Source organism: Vicugna pacos, chromosome 6 (genome assembly GCF_048564905.1).
Source record: "Vicugna pacos chromosome 6, VicPac4, whole genome shotgun sequence".
NCBI classification, from domain to species: Eukaryota; Metazoa; Chordata; class Mammalia; order Artiodactyla; family Camelidae; genus Vicugna; species Vicugna pacos.
The window spans coordinates 72357394-72375484 of record NC_132992.1 but is presented as its reverse complement, the minus strand read 5'-3'; the positions used below and the strand labels follow the sequence as shown (position 1 = coordinate 72375484).

At 48.0% G+C, this 18091-nt stretch overlaps 1 protein-coding gene across 5 annotated transcripts in view; it reads right to left on the bottom strand.

Annotated features, from left to right (window-relative positions):
* The window catches only part of IFT43 (intraflagellar transport 43), a 77757-nt gene that overhangs the window by 18762 nt on the left and 40904 nt on the right, over window positions 1–18091 (bottom strand). For 4 of the 5 annotated variants that reach the window (XM_072963460.1, XM_006206094.4, XM_072963461.1 and 1 more), the window contains 2 exons: window positions 4524–4556; window positions 3804–3850 (listed from right to left, as the gene is read on the bottom strand). In XM_072963460.1, coding sequence (XP_072819561.1) covers window positions 3804–3850; window positions 4524–4556 — 80 coding nt within the window. Of the gene's footprint in view, window positions 1–191; window positions 2736–3803; window positions 3851–4523; window positions 4557–18091 lie in introns of those variants that run through there. The other variant, XM_072963463.1, reaches the window with a different exon arrangement.

Here is an 18091-nt window from a genome sequence, read left to right as displayed (position 1 = left end):
ATGATTCAATGTATATAAAATTCTAGAAAATGCAACCACTCTAGATCAGTAGTTGCCTGGACACAGGGGCAGAGGAAGGATGGACTGGAAAAGTGGCATGAGAAACTTCCAGGGACGATGGAAATGTTCTGTATATTGATGGTGGTGGCGGCTTCCCAGGGTATATACTCAATAAAAATGTTCAAACTGTGCACTTTAAATGGATGCAGTTTAATGTGCATAAATTAGACCTCAATAAAATTGATTTTAAAAACTTTCCTACAGATTTGTTTTGGGGGGGGGAGTAAAATAGGCTTAGTAGCCAGCACACGGTAAGTGTTTGGGTGATGGTGATAACTATGATGTTGGTGGATGCCACGGTATGAGAGCAGAGTATTCCCTTGAGAGTCAGAAGACCAGAGCTCCCCTTTGAGTCCTGCTATTTTGTATAAAAACCTCGAAGTCTCAATCTCTTAACATGTCAAGTGGCAAGTTTGGACAAGATGGCCTATAGCGTGGCTTAAAGATGCAAAAGTTTGATTCTAATGTTATGATGCCACAGCGGCCACCAACACAACCTTCTGATAGTGCGTCTATGATGTGTGTAAACTTCAGTACTCAGAGGATTGTGCTAGACATTTAACAGTTGATCCTTGAAATGCAGCACTTTCACACGTTGAAAAAAATGGAGAAGGTAGGACTTCAGAAGTCCTTTGAGGGGGGCTGGCAAGAAGTCCGAGGTAGGATGGGGAGAGGCGTGGGGAAGACCAGTTGAGGTGACCTTCTGTGGACCGTGAATTTAATCCACGCCACAACGTCCAAGCGCACTGCGTCTTGACCATCTAGCCACTTTGTTCACGTCTAGTAGGGACCCTGCCTCCTGGAGTCCATTGGAACATCCTTCTGGGTGGTTACCCTGCTGCCCCATGCAACCAGTGGCTGAAGCCACAGACAGTTTGTGAGGACAGGTGGACCAGAAGTGGTGGCAGCAGACACCAACACGGAGCATCAGAGCTGACAGTGCAGCCCTGGCAGAGGGCATCCAGGTACGTGTCTGGGAACACAGACTCCGGGAACAGAAGTGTAGGACACCTTACCAAACAGAGTCACTGGGAGTCACCAGTGGGTGGAGAAGTTGGGCACTGAGAGGAGATTAATGGGTAGAGCTAAGGACGAACATGTGGCAGAGAGAAATGAACTTGTCAACAAGAGATAATGAAGAAGCAAAGAAAAGTGCTCACAGATGATGGGAGCAGGCTTATAGCCCTAACTCCTAGAGTGTAGACTGGACTCCTGACCCCCAGTGACTACCTTTCTCCCTTAAAACCCCTTTCAAATGAGATGAGGCAGAAGTACCTTTCACACAACTCCCCTCCTCCCAGGCCTCAGTCCTGGCTTTGGAGGTACCAGAGCAGGGCTGTCAAACTTCAGTGTGCAAAATCCTCACCCAGACAGCTTACTGAAATTAATGCAGGTCCCTGGGCCCCAACTCCAGCTTCTGCTTTATGGGGGGCCTGGGAATCTGTATTTTAACCACCATCCCAGAATATTTCATGAATGTCATCTATGACCCTTGCCCTAACCCTGTGAGGTAGCTAAAGCACAGGGAATTGTCCTCGTTCTGCAGATTTAATTCTCTCCTGCACTGTGCAGTCTCATGCAAAGCTTAGTTAACCAAAGATTTTGGGACTCCACTTCTAGCCATGAGAGACTAACTGGAACCAGACTTGCCTTCCTGCTATGAACAATTAGAAAACTAGGAAAATATAAGACAGAACTGTTGTCACACAGTGGACAAGCTGTAGCACATCACTGTGTTCCCAAGGGAAGGGAAACAAATGAAGTGGGCCCTGCAGTCACCCCAGCTTCTGCCTAGAGGTGCTTCCTGGACATTGGCACAGGGATGCGGACCCCCAAGTGGAGTACGGGGAGGTTTGGCTGCGTTGAGGGTACAGATGTCAAAGTTTAGGGGCTAAGGTGGCTGAAATTTGGGAAGCAACCTAAGTGTCCATCAATAAAGATATGTGTGTATATACACCATGGAATATTACTCAGCCATAAAAAACATGAAATCTTGCCATTTGTGACAACATGTATGGGCCTAGAGGGTACTATGCTGAGTGAAGTAAGTCAGAGAAAGACAAATACCGTTATGATCTCACTTATACGTGGAATCTATAAAACAAAACAAACAAAAACTCTCATAGATACAGAGAATAAACAGGTGGTTGCCAAAGCAGTGTGGGGTGGGATGACATAGGTGAAGGGGATTAAGGACAAACCTCCAGTTTAAAATAAATAAGCCATGGGGAAGTAACATGCAGTGTAAGGAATATGGTCAATAAAACTGTAGTAACTTGTATGGGGACAGATGGTTACTGGAATTATTGTGGTGATCATTTTATTAATAAATGTGAATGTCAAGTCACTAGGTAGTACACCCAATACCAACATAATATTGTACATCAACTATATTTCAGTTAAAAAAAAAAGAAAAGAAACAATGGCTACAATTCTCTGACTCTGATGAAAACCATAAATCCACTGACTCAGGCAGTTTAAGCGGGATAAACACAAAGTAAACAACACCAAGGCACATCATAACCAGACTGCTGAAAATAACTGATAAGGGAAAAGCTGTCTTAAAAGCAGCCAGAGGAGAAAAAGACACACTGCACACAGGGAAGCAAGGATGCCCACTGACTTCTCATTGGACACAGCGCAAGCCAGAGGACAATGAAACAGGAACCTAAAACCTAAAAGAAACAAGAGTTGTCAGCCCAGAATTCTGTATCTGGTGAAAAGTAAAAACATTTTCAGACAAACAAGGCTGAGACAATTCATTGTCAGAGGACCTCCTCTATAAAAAATGTTAAATGTAGTGCTTCGGGCACAAGGAAAAGGATACCAGATAGAAAGTGAGTTCCACACAAAGGAATGGAGTGCGGAAATGGTAAACATGTGGGTTAAAAAAGAGGCTTTGATCCTTTAGGTCCCAGATATAATCTCCCTGCTAGTAGGTTTCTCGTAAAAAGTACACACACACTTTATCTTTTCTTTTGAGTTTTGAACACAGGCTTCAGCTGTGACGTGGCTGCTGGCCGGTTAGAACTGTTTCTCCCTAGTTTACATGGTCAGTCTCTACTCGTGGCTACTATGTGTCATACCCTGGAGATGCAAAGATAAGTAACCCACGGTGTCCACCATTATTAGAGCCTGGTGGGAAGAACGATCAAGCCAACAAGCATTAACGCGTGACAGTCACTTAGCTATCGTGACCGTGAGCAACTTAATCCTTCTCACTATAAAATGGGGAAGAAAATAAAATTAAATTAAAAAAATAAATAAAATAAAATAGGGATGATAACAGCACTATCTCATAGGGTTGTTGTGAAGACTAAATGCTTTAACATCTATAAACGGGTAGAACACTGCCTGAGGTGTAATGAGCACCTACTAAATATCAGCTGTTGGCGCTGTGGTGGTGGTTGTCATGACGCAGGTTTGCCCGGGGGGTTGCAGAAGCAGAGAAAGAACACCTGAGTCAGACAGGGAGCGAGATGGGAAGAGGACATTTCAGAGGAAGTGATGCTTCAGCTGAGTTATGAAGGACAAGGAGAGCTGGTGGACAAAGAAGGGAGTAAGATACTCTGGGCAGAGGCAGCATCACTTTGCAAGGCACAGAAACGCAAAACAATGGGCCAGGTTGAGGCCACTGGGGGTGTTTCCAGCAAGGCCGTAGCAAACGGTGCCTTAGCTATACCCCAGGAAATGCTCTGGGCCGTCTCTGGAAGCCTTTTTGACTTCCTCCAAGGGCATCTTACCTCCTTCGTCATCCAATCCATCCAGGCTCTGCTGTCTGAGGCGGTGACTGCCCCCAAAAAGAAGGAAAAAAAAAGCAGAAAATGAGTTTTAAATACAGAAAAAAAAATACCCACATTTTTATCGTATCCATTCTTTCTCCTAGATGAAGATGTCTCTGGACCCACTTTCCTCCACCAACGTGGTCAGACCTAATCAGGTGGCTGGGCCTGCCGTGTATGGCCGCACAGGACATGTGGTGCACCATTCCACTGGCAGCATCACTCGGACCACGGTATGATGCCCCGCCCACCCTGCAGGTGTGGTGTGAGATTCGGTGGCCCTCACTTTACATTCCATCTTTACCTAGAAACCCTCCTGCTTTCTTTCTGACCTAAGTCTTAGGCGAAGGCTAGGTTACAAGGCTGGCATGGCTTCCACCCATCTGTACTGATAAAGCAGAACTCATGGACCAGTATTCTGGTAACTGAACAAACAATTCTAAGAACCACGCAGTGGGAGACATGATATAACGTCAACCCAGAGTCCAGCCCTCAGTTGAGGAAGCAGCATTAACCAAACCCTTGACTCAGTGTTCCTGACTCCAGCCCTAGACCACAGCCAGATCCATACTGTCTGTTTTTGAAAGCTGTGCTCAGCAAAAGCTGAACAGATCAGGACCACCCAGACTGCACTGTCAACCAGGGTCACCATAGAATACCACAGGAGCACTGGAAACATACTCTTCTACTTCCTCAGAAGCCCTCCTTCCTGACCTGAAAAAAAGAAAGACAAGGTTGATGAGAACCCGCCAGTCTCATGCACTGGTGTGGTATGTTAGAGAGGCGGTCTCAAAAGTGGGGACAAATTAGCATATCCCAAGTACTTTATTTGTCTGGATTCCTCTTTATAGACCAAGGTCCAAAATCACTGTAATAAAATTACAGTAATGCCTTCTTATCACCTGATTTCAGCATGACTCCAAGTGAAATCATTGAGCTTAAGTGCAAGTTGAACAAGAAGCTCAAAACTGAAAAGGGCATAGATGATATGGTGCCTTCCTTTCCTTCAACAAGTAACTGATCAATTTACAGAGCGCTTTCTTAGGACTAAGGCCTCGGGTCTGATTTGGAGTTGCTGTGTTAAGATGTGCAGCTTCCCTCGAGCAAAAGGGAACAAACTAGTCACGCAGTTCAGCCTGCAGGTTCGGGGCCTGACTTTCTGTATCCTCCACACGAAGGGCCTGAAGACCTGTGAGTGACGGTGGGCGAATAGTGCCCTAAATACGTTCCACGAGCAGGAGGCCTGTTCACACAGATGCTTATGAGGCACTGGTTCTCAAACCTGCACATGTGTAAGAACCATCTGGAAAGGTTGTTAAGACATTCAGATTCTGGATCTGGTGGCCAGAGACTTCTGGATCAGCTGGTCTGGGGGCGGGGAGCCCAGGAATATGCATCTTAAACACATTCCCGGCAAATCTAATCCAAGTCGGTCCCTAAATACTGATCCTGCTGACGACTGTTAAAGTTGGGTGTGGGGTCCACGGAGATGACTTTTCTGTAGGTCTGAAAATTTCCCCAAACACAGAATGTTTGTTTTCAGCTTTTTATGAATTCTTTTAAATCAGAAATCAATCACCATGATGAGCAGGGGCAAAGGTTGGGCCACGACATAATGGCCTGAAGGCAGGAGAAGACCTGTGAGCTACATCGAAACCAACCAGCAATTCCTACAAAATGCAAATACTTCCTCCCAAGAGTGAATCACAAATTTAGCCCAAGTCTAAATAGACTATGAAATGTAAACCATAACTGCACAGGGAGGAAGGAAGGAAGGGAGGGAGGGAATAAACTTTCGCCGAAGTTGGAGTATGGGGTGGGGGAGGGGGATGGGTAGGTAAAGTAGGAAAAACAAGATGGAACAACTCAGGGGGCCTCCCAGGCTGCAGTGTTTGATTCTCAAAAGGCCAAGTAAAGAGACAGAGCCACTAGGGGTGGGAGGGTGAGTGGGACCTTCGGAGGCAGCAGGAGGGCACGAAGGTGAATTGCACTGGGTGCCCAGGGTGTCCCCACTGTGGTGATGTCGGATGATGCAGGTTTCTGCTAAGTCAAAGCAACCCTAAATGCAGGGCCAAGGCTGCCAACAAAGCTGCCTCTGTCCGTGCGGGAGGGAGGAAGGAAGGCTCTGCTCCTGGCTCATGTGTTCCCGGGACTACGGCCTCTAAGTGTCCCGGCGGAGCTGAACTCTAGGAATCCACTGTCCGAATGACCCAGTCATGTGTCACCAACAGTAGAAGGGCTTGGATGGAAACCGAGATCAGAGAACAACATGATTTGAGAGGCTGGGGAGCCGAGGCCAGCGCCTTCAAGTTCTACAGAAGAGGCAGATCCGTCTCTGATCACTCAGGAGTTACGACAGAACTGTTCTTTCCTAAGCCAGGTGCCATGGCCAAAAGTAGCAGTGATTTTGTCTGAAGGAAATAATGATAATGCCACTCTTTGGGGGAAGGCTGATTAATTGCCATTTATCCACTTGTCACCTAAAAACGGGCCGAGCTCCATATTCAGCATACTTGCTGCTGAGCCCACATCCTGCTCGCTCTCACTCCAGGAGGGCCAAGGACTCTCGAATCTCACTGCCACCCACAGGAAGGAGCAAGATCAAGAGCGAGCCCTCAAGGATGGAGGGCAGGGATGCCATCAGGTGGCGTTCTGTCCGCCTGTCTCTCCCTTTCTCAATCTCTCTGCCAGCAGTAGCGGGTTCTGGGCGCGCCTTCTGTTCCAGAGACGGAAAGCCCAGCGGGAGTGCGGATGGGGCCCAGGAGGAACGGCATGAAACGCTCTGCCTCTGAACCAGCGGCCACTTCTGGGCCACACCCAGCTTGCAGATGAGTCTGGGCTGCACCACACAGCTGCTTATTTTGGTTTGGTTTAATTTTCTTCTGTTTTACTGTAAATTTTTGGTCCAAATTGAGAGATTTTATACAAGAATCCAGATTTCTGAATTCTTCAAATACAAACCCTGGTAACACTGGGCCTACACTCCCATGCGGAAAACAGGGAAGGTCGGCTACGGCTGCCCCTCCCCTTCCCCCGGGCCACCATGAGCCTCCCTGGCGCTGGGGTCCAGTGCTAGCTCTTGATCACTGAATCCACGCTGCTGGTTTTTGTATAGAAGTTAAGAGGCAAGTGAAGTATTTCCTGTAGCCATGCAGCTGCCCAAAGTCACGAAGCAAAGGGAAGTGGGCAGCATTCTTTAAGAGAACTGGCAGAGGGGACATTTCTTTGCAGAACGGTGACTATGCAAATAGTCTGTATACGTATCTCAGTGATACAACTGAAGGTGCTATTCTGAAACAAAACACAGATTACTTTACCTGCTCGGTCCCCAAAGGCACTGCAGGCCACATCTAGCACAAGGATTTTCAAACCACAGGTCAAGACCCATTAGTGAATCATGAAATCAATCTGGTGGCTTACCACCAGCCTTTCTTGTCTTTTTTTATTTTTTTCAATAGCAAAGAACAGTGATGAGAATGTACTGCAAATAGTAAGGATAAATATTATGTACATTTTTTTCAGTTTTATATACAGATATACTCAGTCATGACGCACAGTGCGTTTTTAAGCTGTTGGTGTCAGGTTTAAAATAAATGAGCACCCGGTGGTCTACCACCGCCCACCAGGTTAAGTAAGCAGAGAAGGATGCGGGGCTGAAGTCAGCCTCCCACGCAGGGTGTGGATGGAGGCTGAGGGAGAGCCCCGTGGGTTCTGGGCCACTTCTTCCTCACAGACACACTTCCGAGGAAACTGTGCGACCAGCCCAGCCCCGTGGCAGGAGGACAGCTCCGCCCTGGGCTGCTGGCCTCTTACCGCACCCAGGGCCCACGTGCCTCTTTCCCTAGAGGTGGCTGTTAGAAGGTTTGGGAACCTGACAATTACAATACTGGGGAGACCACCGTACAGAGATCGAGCACTTCCCTGTAGTCTTCAAAGACTTTCATTTCTCTCCACATCAGCTCTGGAAAAGAGGCAAAGCAGGGTTCAGGAGCACCAGTTTATACACAGACTGGGACACTGGCCACTGCTTGTGCGCTTTGTCCAAGCAACAGATCGGGTCAGTGATGAGGCCGAAACAAGAACCCCTATCTCCCACCTTCCACCCTAGATTCCAAGCACGTTGTCCCCAGCCCTTTCAAAAGCAGACACCCACTGATCGTCAGACGCCCCCGGGCACCCTGATTCCTGTTTGGGTTTACTGCGCTCACAGTCATTCCTGGGTTTCTGTGCTTACAGAAGGGAACAGATCGCTAACCGAAAGCTGCAGAGACTCCTTTACCCCAGGAGCTCCTCACCAGTGGCGCACAACAGAATCACACCCGGGAAGCTTCTGCAGAGCCCACGTGCTAGGCTCTACCCCAGGCCCCTTGAGGTATTCACTTCTAGAAATGGAACCCGATCACATACATGAGAACCGCTGCCCTAAACCTTATTTCAGACAGCTAAGCAGCAAAATGTAAACTCTTCTGCTTTGTCCTTCTGGGTTGCCTACTTTCTTTGAGCAAAAGTGCTAATGAACACTGACTTGACCTACAGGCTGAGGGGAGGAAGGAGATGGCTTCACAGACCGAAGGCCCCACTCCTGAGTGACCCTGAGCTGGCTATCCCGAACTTCAGACAAGACTCCGTGGTGTTCATACAAGCTAAGCAGGTGCTTTCCACCCAGAGAGGCCCAGAAGCAATTCAGATCCGATTAGAGATGCTTGTTCAATATTCAAAATGTAAAACACAGAGGTTGCTGAACCAGCACTTTGAAAAGTTAATTAAATGCCAGGTTTCTTTTTAAGAGCTACTCCATCACTTGCTGATTGCTTTGGCCATTTTGCAGAATGAAGGTTTAACTTTGGACAATGAGAGTAAATGTTCTCCCTCACCTCCCACCTTGTGGAGACAGAGTGACAGGAGTAAGGGCACCCTGGCCTCCTGCCTTTCAGCGAGGGACGCACTGGACCAGGTCAGTGACTTGGCGAGAGGGGAAACCACGGTCCTCTCCGCGTGGCCCTTTCCAAATTGCTAAGAACGCTCGGCCTCACGTGACGCAGCCTGTTCTTTAAATATCGAGCTCTCAGGTGGAGGATTCCAAGGTTAAGGTCACTGTCTCGTTTTCCCTTCTTTCATTTGAAGTCCAGTCCTTCAGCTCCACACTCAACCAGCCCCCTTCTGATTTTCACTCTGGCTTCTCTGCGACCCATGCTAGGCTTCTCCTTGGCTCCACAATCCACCCTCAGTCCTCAGGGGAAAGCTCCTTTCCGGGCCCCCGCCCCCACAAGCCTGTCCCAAGCAGGCTGATGGCTGATGGCTGATGACAACAGTAGTTAATCACCGTTGAGCTTGTTGGGTGCCAGGCACTGTTATTATATAATCTTATTTATACAGTACTATTATAGAACACCATATACTATATAGTATTACATGTTACCCTGTATATTGATCACATTATCTTATTTCATTTGCTCCCTTTTACAGATGGGGAGACTGGGGCTCAGAGAAGTAAAGTAACTTGCCTAAAGCCACCCAGCTGGAAAGCCAGAGGACCAGAATACAAATCCCAGTTCTCAACCCCCGCACGATACAGGCAGGCAGGCAGCTCTACGCTGGGGGAAAGCACTCAGTCTAGACTCTGCTTCAAATCCAATTAATATTTCCCATGAGGAGGCGAGGACATACTTTCAACTGCAGTTTTGTCAGGTCTGACGATGTGGCAGTTACCGTTGGTTTAATTGTTCCATGTGATTTATCATGTATGTTTTATTTACAACATGATAGCTTGTGTCATGGCAGAACGATCCCGTCTAGCCAGGTCACCCTTCTCTCCATGTACTCGCCTGCTCTTCTTTTGCTCGAATGCATTTCCTCTCATCCGTTGTGAAGAGACCACCCTGACGCTCCCCGGCGTGATTCAGTCAGCTGAGGACAAGCTTGATGGCGCTGGAGCCTCCGGTGCCGGCAGCCACGCCAGACACGGCCCAGTCCTGGATCCTTGGTTTTGCTCCGGGGCTCAGTGGGAGAGAAGGGCTGCAATGTAGAAGTCCTCCCCGCCTGCGGAGCCCCTCTCCTCCGCCTGCCCTCCTGCATCAGCCAGAAGGCCTCAGCTGCTGCCTACATGGGTCACGTGCTGGAGGGTGAAAGGCGTCCCTAATGTAGACATCATCTCAGTTAAAATGTTGCTCTCGAAGTTAATGGAATACTGCAGAGATCTAAATGGAGATAAAGTACTACGACTCAGAGAACAGCCAGGATGCTATCTTTATGCAGCATGACAATGTTCAGTGGTTAATTAGACACCGTTAACCTATTTTAGCAGGGGACATAACTGGGATAAATGGGGGGAAGTGTCCTTGAAGTCTCTTAATATCCAGAGCACATATTGGACCCTAGACTCACGTCCCTGCTGCAAGACAGCACAGGCTTAAACGCTAGCAAAGGGCCAGGCACTGAGAGCCCTGATGTCTGAGTGGAAGGCCATCTGCTGGCCCATGACCTCTGGGCTACAGCCTCTGACCGGAGAGGGATGTGAAAGGGGACAAATGGTTACTATTGACACTTGTTGCCCATGAGAGGAGAATTAAAGCCACAGTGAGGAGCTCCCAAGGCTCCTGTGACAAAAAGAAGACACTCTGCAGCTGGGGGCCCAATTCATCAAGAAACACTTGGCAAGGGGAAGAGCAGGAATGCAAGACCACCTAAACCAAAGCCAAGCTACCTCACATTTTCAAAGCACAGCACTCCTCTGCAGGACAAGCAGTCAAAATACCATTTTCTTGCCTTGTTTTCTACCCTTGTAATTCTTAAATGTCCAATAAAAATCTCACAAGTGCCTCCAACCTCACTGAGGTCAATTTTACCAAGGCATGAGAAAAAGGAGGTCATTTGTCCCAGATCATATAACACATCACTAGCACACCCAACACCAAGCCTCTACTTTATCAGTTATACGACCCACCAAATGAGCCTTCACAGTGAAAATCCAGATCTGAGCAAAGGAGAAATCTAACAATGTAATCTTGACCCATTCAGCATCAGGCAGTAGACTGGTTAACTGGGGTCCCTCTGCTCTAAATGTCACCACTCCTATAATTCTGATTAAAAACTAGATATTTCTCATGAATTGAAGTTTTCTTTGGCTAACAGACTCCACCTCGTTGAAAGCTCTCCTGAAAGTTGAAGCCCCCACTCTTTCCCCCCTCGGTTCCTGTTCCTCGTCATTCATATATTTAGTGTGCAGGAGGTATTTGCAGATATCATATCTTCTCCCTTCTTTTCATGATGATTGAGAACTCCCCAAGCGCCCAAATTTTGGCACTTTGGGGTTTTAGGTCATATTAGAGCCCATGGATCTCCTGCTGGCATTATCAACAAGATGTCTAGCAGAAAGATGAAAACCAACCTCTAAATTCTATCCGTAGACTGCCAAGCTCTATCAAGCTGAAGGGGTAGTGAATTACATGGCAATTCCTGGGTGAAGTTTGCCCTCTGCTGGTCAGATTCAAAATAACATCTTTGTTCTGATTCAAACTCCAAAGGAGCATTAATTTATCTGGAGGAAAAAGGGTTGAAGTATATAGAAACAGTTTTAGTAGCTAAAAATAATATGGGAACATATAAAAGTGCATGTATATGCATGCTGTCAATAAATTTAGAAGTGAAAAAATTTTTTTGATAAATTTAAAAGTAGAAGAGTTCAGATCTTGACCTCAGGTATCTCAAATGAACATTCTTTTATTCAGAAACCTTAATCGGTAACTATCTATTAGGCACAAATGGGATTTTACAATCTGGCTGGAGAAAAGAACATTATAGAAATAACAGTGATTACCTCCAGAAGACACACCCTGCAGTGCCTGACTACGGCTACCATCCAGCCTGTGCATCCTCTAGATGAGGAGATGGAGACCAGGATTGCTAAAGCGACCTAACAGACAGCCCCAAAGCGAGCTGGACACAGAGCTGGAACTAGAACCAAGGTTCACAATCCCTCATCTACTGCTGATTCTATTATGCTCCAAACTTAATAGGACAAGTGAGGTTAGAGCAAAATATCATGGCAGCACTAAAGTGGGAACTGATCATTCCAGTTGGGAGAATCTGGGAAGACTTCCTAGAAGACACGCCAACGGAAAGATTGAGCAGGCTTGCGGCTGGCAGAAAAGCTTCAGGAAGGCTTTTCTAGCTGGAGGAAACAACTTGAATAAAGGCAGGAGGCATGAAAGGGCCAAGCGCGCTGAGAAAACAACAGCAGAGCCGGTGTGGCTGAAATACAGACGAGGTGGTGGCTGAAAATGAACGGCATCGGAGCAGGCTGGCTGTGCAGCCGGACAGGTACAGGATGCTCTTAACACATTGGGATCAATACCATAAATACATACGCTGATGTTGGTCAGGGATCAGGAGGGAACTATGGGGCTAGAAATTTTCACTGGGTTCCTTTTTTCCCTTCAAGTTACAAAGTCCACAATTTAGAAAGGTTGCAATGAATAACACCAATGCACCTCATATCTTGCAGTAAAAAAGCAGCATGAAAGCGTTAAGGGGAAGAAGTTCTGCTGTTTCTCCCACTGGGAGGAAGGATGGGGAGGAAACGCAGCTGGGAAGAAATGTTATCGGGCAGTGTTTCCCAAATGCCTGCCATCTTCAAATGCCACCTTCATGAATTTTGCTATAGCTTTGTACTTTCTGCATCTACTTCATTTTGTCTTTAAGTTGAATCCTTACTTCTACTTTAATAAATTTATTTAAAGAAAACTTTATATTCTCATTGGAAATCTAGCGTCACCAGCCATATAGAAAGTAATGGTAAAAAAAAAAAAACCCACAAAATGTATTTCCTTATAGGTACATATTGCTGTTCACCAAGAGTCTGAGCATACGGCTAATTCTTTCTTTGTTAAAAAGATAGGTCTGACTATGCTTCAGAAAAAAAGGGAAAAGGGTAGACAAGGGAAGTTAGAAAGGTGTTAAAGAAATACTAGTTGCAAACTGAGACACTGCCGTTGACACGACTGGAGGGACTGAAAGCGGGTGGGAAAAGGAGTCACTCTGACTCAGCACCAACCTCTGGGAAATGTAGCTGACTGAGGACGGAGGCTGAAATGATGGAGGATGCGGCGACCAAAACAAGCGGAAATCGTGGCTCCGCAAGTCAAGGGGCAAACTTTTATCAGTGTTTCTGAAAACCTTTATTTCAGTCCATGTTTATCCCTGAATGGGTTGGGCCCTTTACTTCTCCAGGAAAGAATTTTCTTCTACGTAATAAAGAAACCTGTAAAGAGTTCCTCCCAGTCACTTACCCATTGTTTTCTCTGCCCTTCTTTTACATGCAAGGGGCCCCCAAAAGCCTGTGAATATACTGAAGCTCACGCAGGTGACGAGATGCTCAAAGAGAAGGTGCCACGTGTCGTTAGCGGAGGCCCTCCTCCAGCTGCCAGCGTGTGAGGCTCCGGGATAGGGCAGGGCACCAGTGGGGGGGGGCATCCCCCTGGAGGGCTCAGGACCCACCCTGGTGACTCCCTCGTACAGATGAACCAAGGACATCTGGCACTTCTAAACATGACCTCTTGAGCAATGACCACTGTGAAACCAGGAGAAACAGAATAGCCCCCAGGAGCCAGCTGTGGTGAGGTAGCAGGGGGCAAAGCAAAATCACTGACAGACCCGCTAGACCATAAAAACACCTAGATTATGAGGGGGTTCTATTTCGTGTGCATCTTTATTCCTACGTATGCCCAGGCTGCAGCCTTTACACTAAAACTGCTTTCAGTTACTTCTCAGTAAAGGACTAAAAAGAAAAGGCAAGAGGTAGGTGTGATGTTCACAGATGCATTTTATTTTTGAGAGACGGAATCCATCAAAGAGAGAACAAGGAGATCATTTATGTTGGGAGAATTTTAACCAATGGCTGGTGTCCCTAGTCACTCCCTGCTGGCTTTTAGCTGCTCGCCCCGCAAAGCAGCGAGTCCCCCTTAGCAGACTGGCTGGCTCAGGGGACACAACTTTTTTCCTTGAAAGTTTTTCGGTTCAATAAGATTGCTTCACATGATCAACATCTCATTTCTGCGAGGGTCCCGGAGGACGGCAGTAAAGACGGTTTTATTCTCAGAGACTCGCTACTGCACAAACAGCGCGGTGCACGGCCTTTTCATGAACTGGAGATGAATGCGTGCAGCTCTCAGGTTTGAGGATGGCATGGCTGCAGAACGCCAGGCACATTCTATTACACTAATTAGCTGTGTGACCTTGGGCAGCGGGGCAAGGTGGCATCTGAGGGCTTTTCTAATTCTTAAGATTCTATACCTGAGCCACTTAACCACCCCACGCCTCATTTCTCCATCTCTAAACCGAAGGGCCCACACTCCGTGACTTCTCAGGTCCCTCCCTGGCTCTGTGACTGACACTGACCCTGCCTCTCTCGGCCCCCACCCCTGCCAGTTCCCCATTAATACCGTTTCCTATTCTGACAACTCCCAAGCAGCCCCTTGCCCACAACTACATTCTCCAGTCCTAAAATTTCAATCACTGTAATGTGCTGGCTTAGAGATTCCTCAAATCAATGTGGTGGAGGAAAACAAACCAAAGCAGGGAGGCAGGGAGAAAGAAACCTTCCCTTATTCAATCATTTTTAAGGACAACAAAGTTATCACCAATTCTCTTTTCACGTAAGCATTTAAGACATCTTCCTCCTTGGTCCTTCCTTCTCTTTTCTTAGCTGTTGTCAAAATCTGCCACAACTCTCTAAGCTGTGTAGAGAAACCGTACTTTCCCTCTATACTCCTCTTCTAAACAGTGTACCACCCAGAACGTCCCCGGTTGCTTTCTTCCTGCTTCCTGTCACCCCCTCTACTTCCTCTCCCTCCAAGCAGCTGGAGCGAGGGCGTCTGTCTGGATCCGCCAACCCTCCAAGCCTCCCAACAGGGCACCTCAGAGAGCAGCCCTCTGTTCTCAGGGCCCTGGGCTCGGTCACTCGGGGTGGGTGCTGGGCTCTGATCTTGGTCCCGATGTGAACAACTGGCTTAAAACCAGTGGCTCTGAGCATGCGTGCTGGAGTCAGAGGGTTCAAATCCAAGTGTCACCAATCGCTCGCTGGGTGCTCTTGGGCAAGTCACTTAAACTCTGCAAAACCAGTGAGAAGGCCACATTTAGCCGCACAGGGTTGTGGTTAGAAACCAAGATGTTAATTCACGCAAAAGCAGGTGGCACAGCGCTCGGCACTCTCACATCCACTCCCACTCTAGTCTCTACACTCCGTGCCGCTAATCCGGGTGCAAGACGCCGTCCTTCTCCTCCTCAGTCCTGTCACTGAGCCCCCGCCCTCTGCTGCTTGCCAGCAAATGCAACCTCACTAATACAGCACAACGAGAAGCAGATGAGAAAGCATTCCAATCGAGAAGGAACACATATCCTATGGAAAAACCAACCTTAATACATGGTCTCCTAAGCGAAAGCAACGACTAGAACCAGATACAAGAGGTGTGCAATTCGCAGGAAATGAATGAATGACATCACCAAAGTCTGCTGGGAAAAAAGGTGCCAGACTCAGAGGAAAAGCTGAGCGGGCCTTCTCCACAACTTCATCTACCCTTAAAAGTGAAGAGCCTGCTCTGCAGGAAGGAGCTGAGACGACCCTTAAGCGGGGGACTCCACGCTGGGAGAAATGGATGTCTTTTTATATCTGAAATACCCCAAGATCGTGACACACCAATAAGGCATTCAGAAGGGGGGTGATAATGTGTCCCTTGCACCACTGGTCACACACCTGTCAACTCCCCATTCCCCACAGTATAAAGCACATGCCTAGAGTTCAAGGCCCTGCACATGGGCCCTCCTCTTGTCCACCCACTTCCTTTACTTCCCAGGCTGTAGTCACCCGGCTCTGCGTGTTCCAAACACCCTAGGGCATATCCATGCCTCCTACACCGGCCTCATGCCTGGGAGGCTGGCACCGCCTCAGTGTTTGTCAACTGTTTCATTTCAAGGCCATGATCCATGGACCCAAATGACTTGCTTCAAGCAACCATCTAGAAAGCACATTTCAGAAGGACAAACATACTTTCTGAGCTGCACAGGGCCTTTAAGACCACTTAGTTTTAACGCTGAAGAGACAGGCCAAGTATGCTGAGCTGGTGGCACCAGGTGACACTGTACCTCTCTTCTCTCTCCCAGTCAGTGCTCAGTGGAAAGAAATCCTGGGTACAGAGGCCTGAATATCTGGGATTTCCCAGAATCCTAACATCCTACAGCTGAAGGGGGAACTCCGAGGTCATCTAGTCCAAATCCCGCAGGAACTTCGGTCCAAAGAGTCCACATAACTTGCACCAAGGTCACACGGTGAGTGAGTGGCAAATGGGACCAGGACACAGGTAGATGGCCCAAATCCTCGGGACAGCTTAGGGGTGGCCCTAAGGAACGAGGTGACCAGAAACGGGCTCAGGAAGTGGCTTCCCTGGCAGATGCCCGGCCACGTCTAACGGGCCCTCGGAGCGCCTCGCTCTGGGCCAGGAGCCTCCTGGATGACTGCCTCGCGGGGCAGTCGCAGGCCAGAAGCCAGGGGCGGGGCTGCCGGTGCTCCAGCAACTAGAGCTGGCTCCCGAGCTGGCTGCTGGGAAAGGGTCCAGTTCTTGGAGGGCACGGCAGGGTTGGAAGGAACGGTCACTTCCAATGCCTAACTGAAATTAACGATGAACCTAATTAGGCCTTTTAATGGCAGGACAGGCCTGGCCTTGGCTCATGCCCCTAACTGCAGGCTGCATCCTTGGTGCTCACCTTCTTCTCGGGTCAGACAGGCGGCCCAGAGGAGGCTGAGAGGCCGTGGGTTGTGCCTTCACTCCCTGCTGCTCTTCCCAAGGGTGAACATGTTACGGCCCCAACAGGACGGCCCTCGGGGAGCAACCGCTGAGGCTTTATACCAGGGGTCAAGGTATCCCAGGGGTCAAGGGCACAAAACAGAAGGTGGTGAGGCACAGAGAACAAGGGTATGTGAGACACCAGAATTTGACAGATTAGACAGAACCTTCTAGACCTCTTCATTATGTGATAATTCAGAGAGACAAAGGAATATGCCATTGGGCACCATGCATTTTGGCTGGTGTTATTTAAGGGAGACTTCGTGGGCCTGTCAGTTCCTTCCTGGCCCTCAGAGACCCTCCTCCTTTACAATCCTACCCCTGTTTCAAGAAATGACCAGCTCGAGTCACAGGAGAATGTGCATTTCTGCAAAACTAGAAACTGAAAAGTCAAAGCCTTCACAGGACACACTAAGAGCCCATTCCAGAACACTCCTGGTTTTTAATCTCAAAAATAAAGCTCAAGGGTGCCTTAACTAGTGAAGAGAAGCTGAAGGCCTGAAGGGAAGCTGGGAGCAGGCTCTGGGCAAGGTGGGGATTGGAGCCAATACTTTGCAGTCCTTAGCAGATCTTCCAACAGGGCTCCCCACAGGCAACTGGGAAGCGATACCACTGATTTAGGCCCTAGAAACACAGCCCTTGTACGCTGTGTAGCCTCGGGCCTCAGCCGTCCTCTCCCTGGTGCACGAGCACGGGCAACAAGTTCATCTCAAGTCACTGCATGCGCCCCGCCCCTCCTCCCTGGCCATCAGGAACTCACCCCTGCTCCAGGGAGGGGCTGACTAGGGCCACTCATCAGGAAGACTGCTCCACTTTTCAGAGTGGGGAGGGAAGTATCCAAATGCTACTCCACGTGGGGCTTCTGGGAACAGACTGCTTCAATTGGGAGGCACTTGACAGAATTGTAAGATTCCAATTATTTCATATTTAGCCATTTGCATAAGTAAATTGGTTCTGTGACACTAGACAAGCCATCCAGGGCCCTAAAATGTAATGAATATAATGTAGACCATCTCTGCCTCCTCTGAACTGCACATCACTTTTATCCACCCAAGTGGAAGTGGCTGAAATGCCCCTCCCCGTCCTCAATGAGAGAAAGGTTGCTGCATGCTTCCTTTCGCTTTCCCAGCCTTTGGAATCTACATGTACCATATCGGAAGCCTTTATGACACTTTCCAAAGAGTTAGGCTATGGCTATTACACAGATAAACACTGGAAGTCTGCTTTCTCAGCCTGGGAAAATATCCTACCTATTGTCTGCTCATGATTACTTTTATTGAGATAGGAAGTTTTGGAGTACTATGCAGACCTTAAAAATGAGGCAGTTCAACTCTGTACTGGAACTCAGCAAGATCACCAAGAAATACCATTTTAGGATAAAAGAAAAATGCAGAATAGATATGTTACTATTTA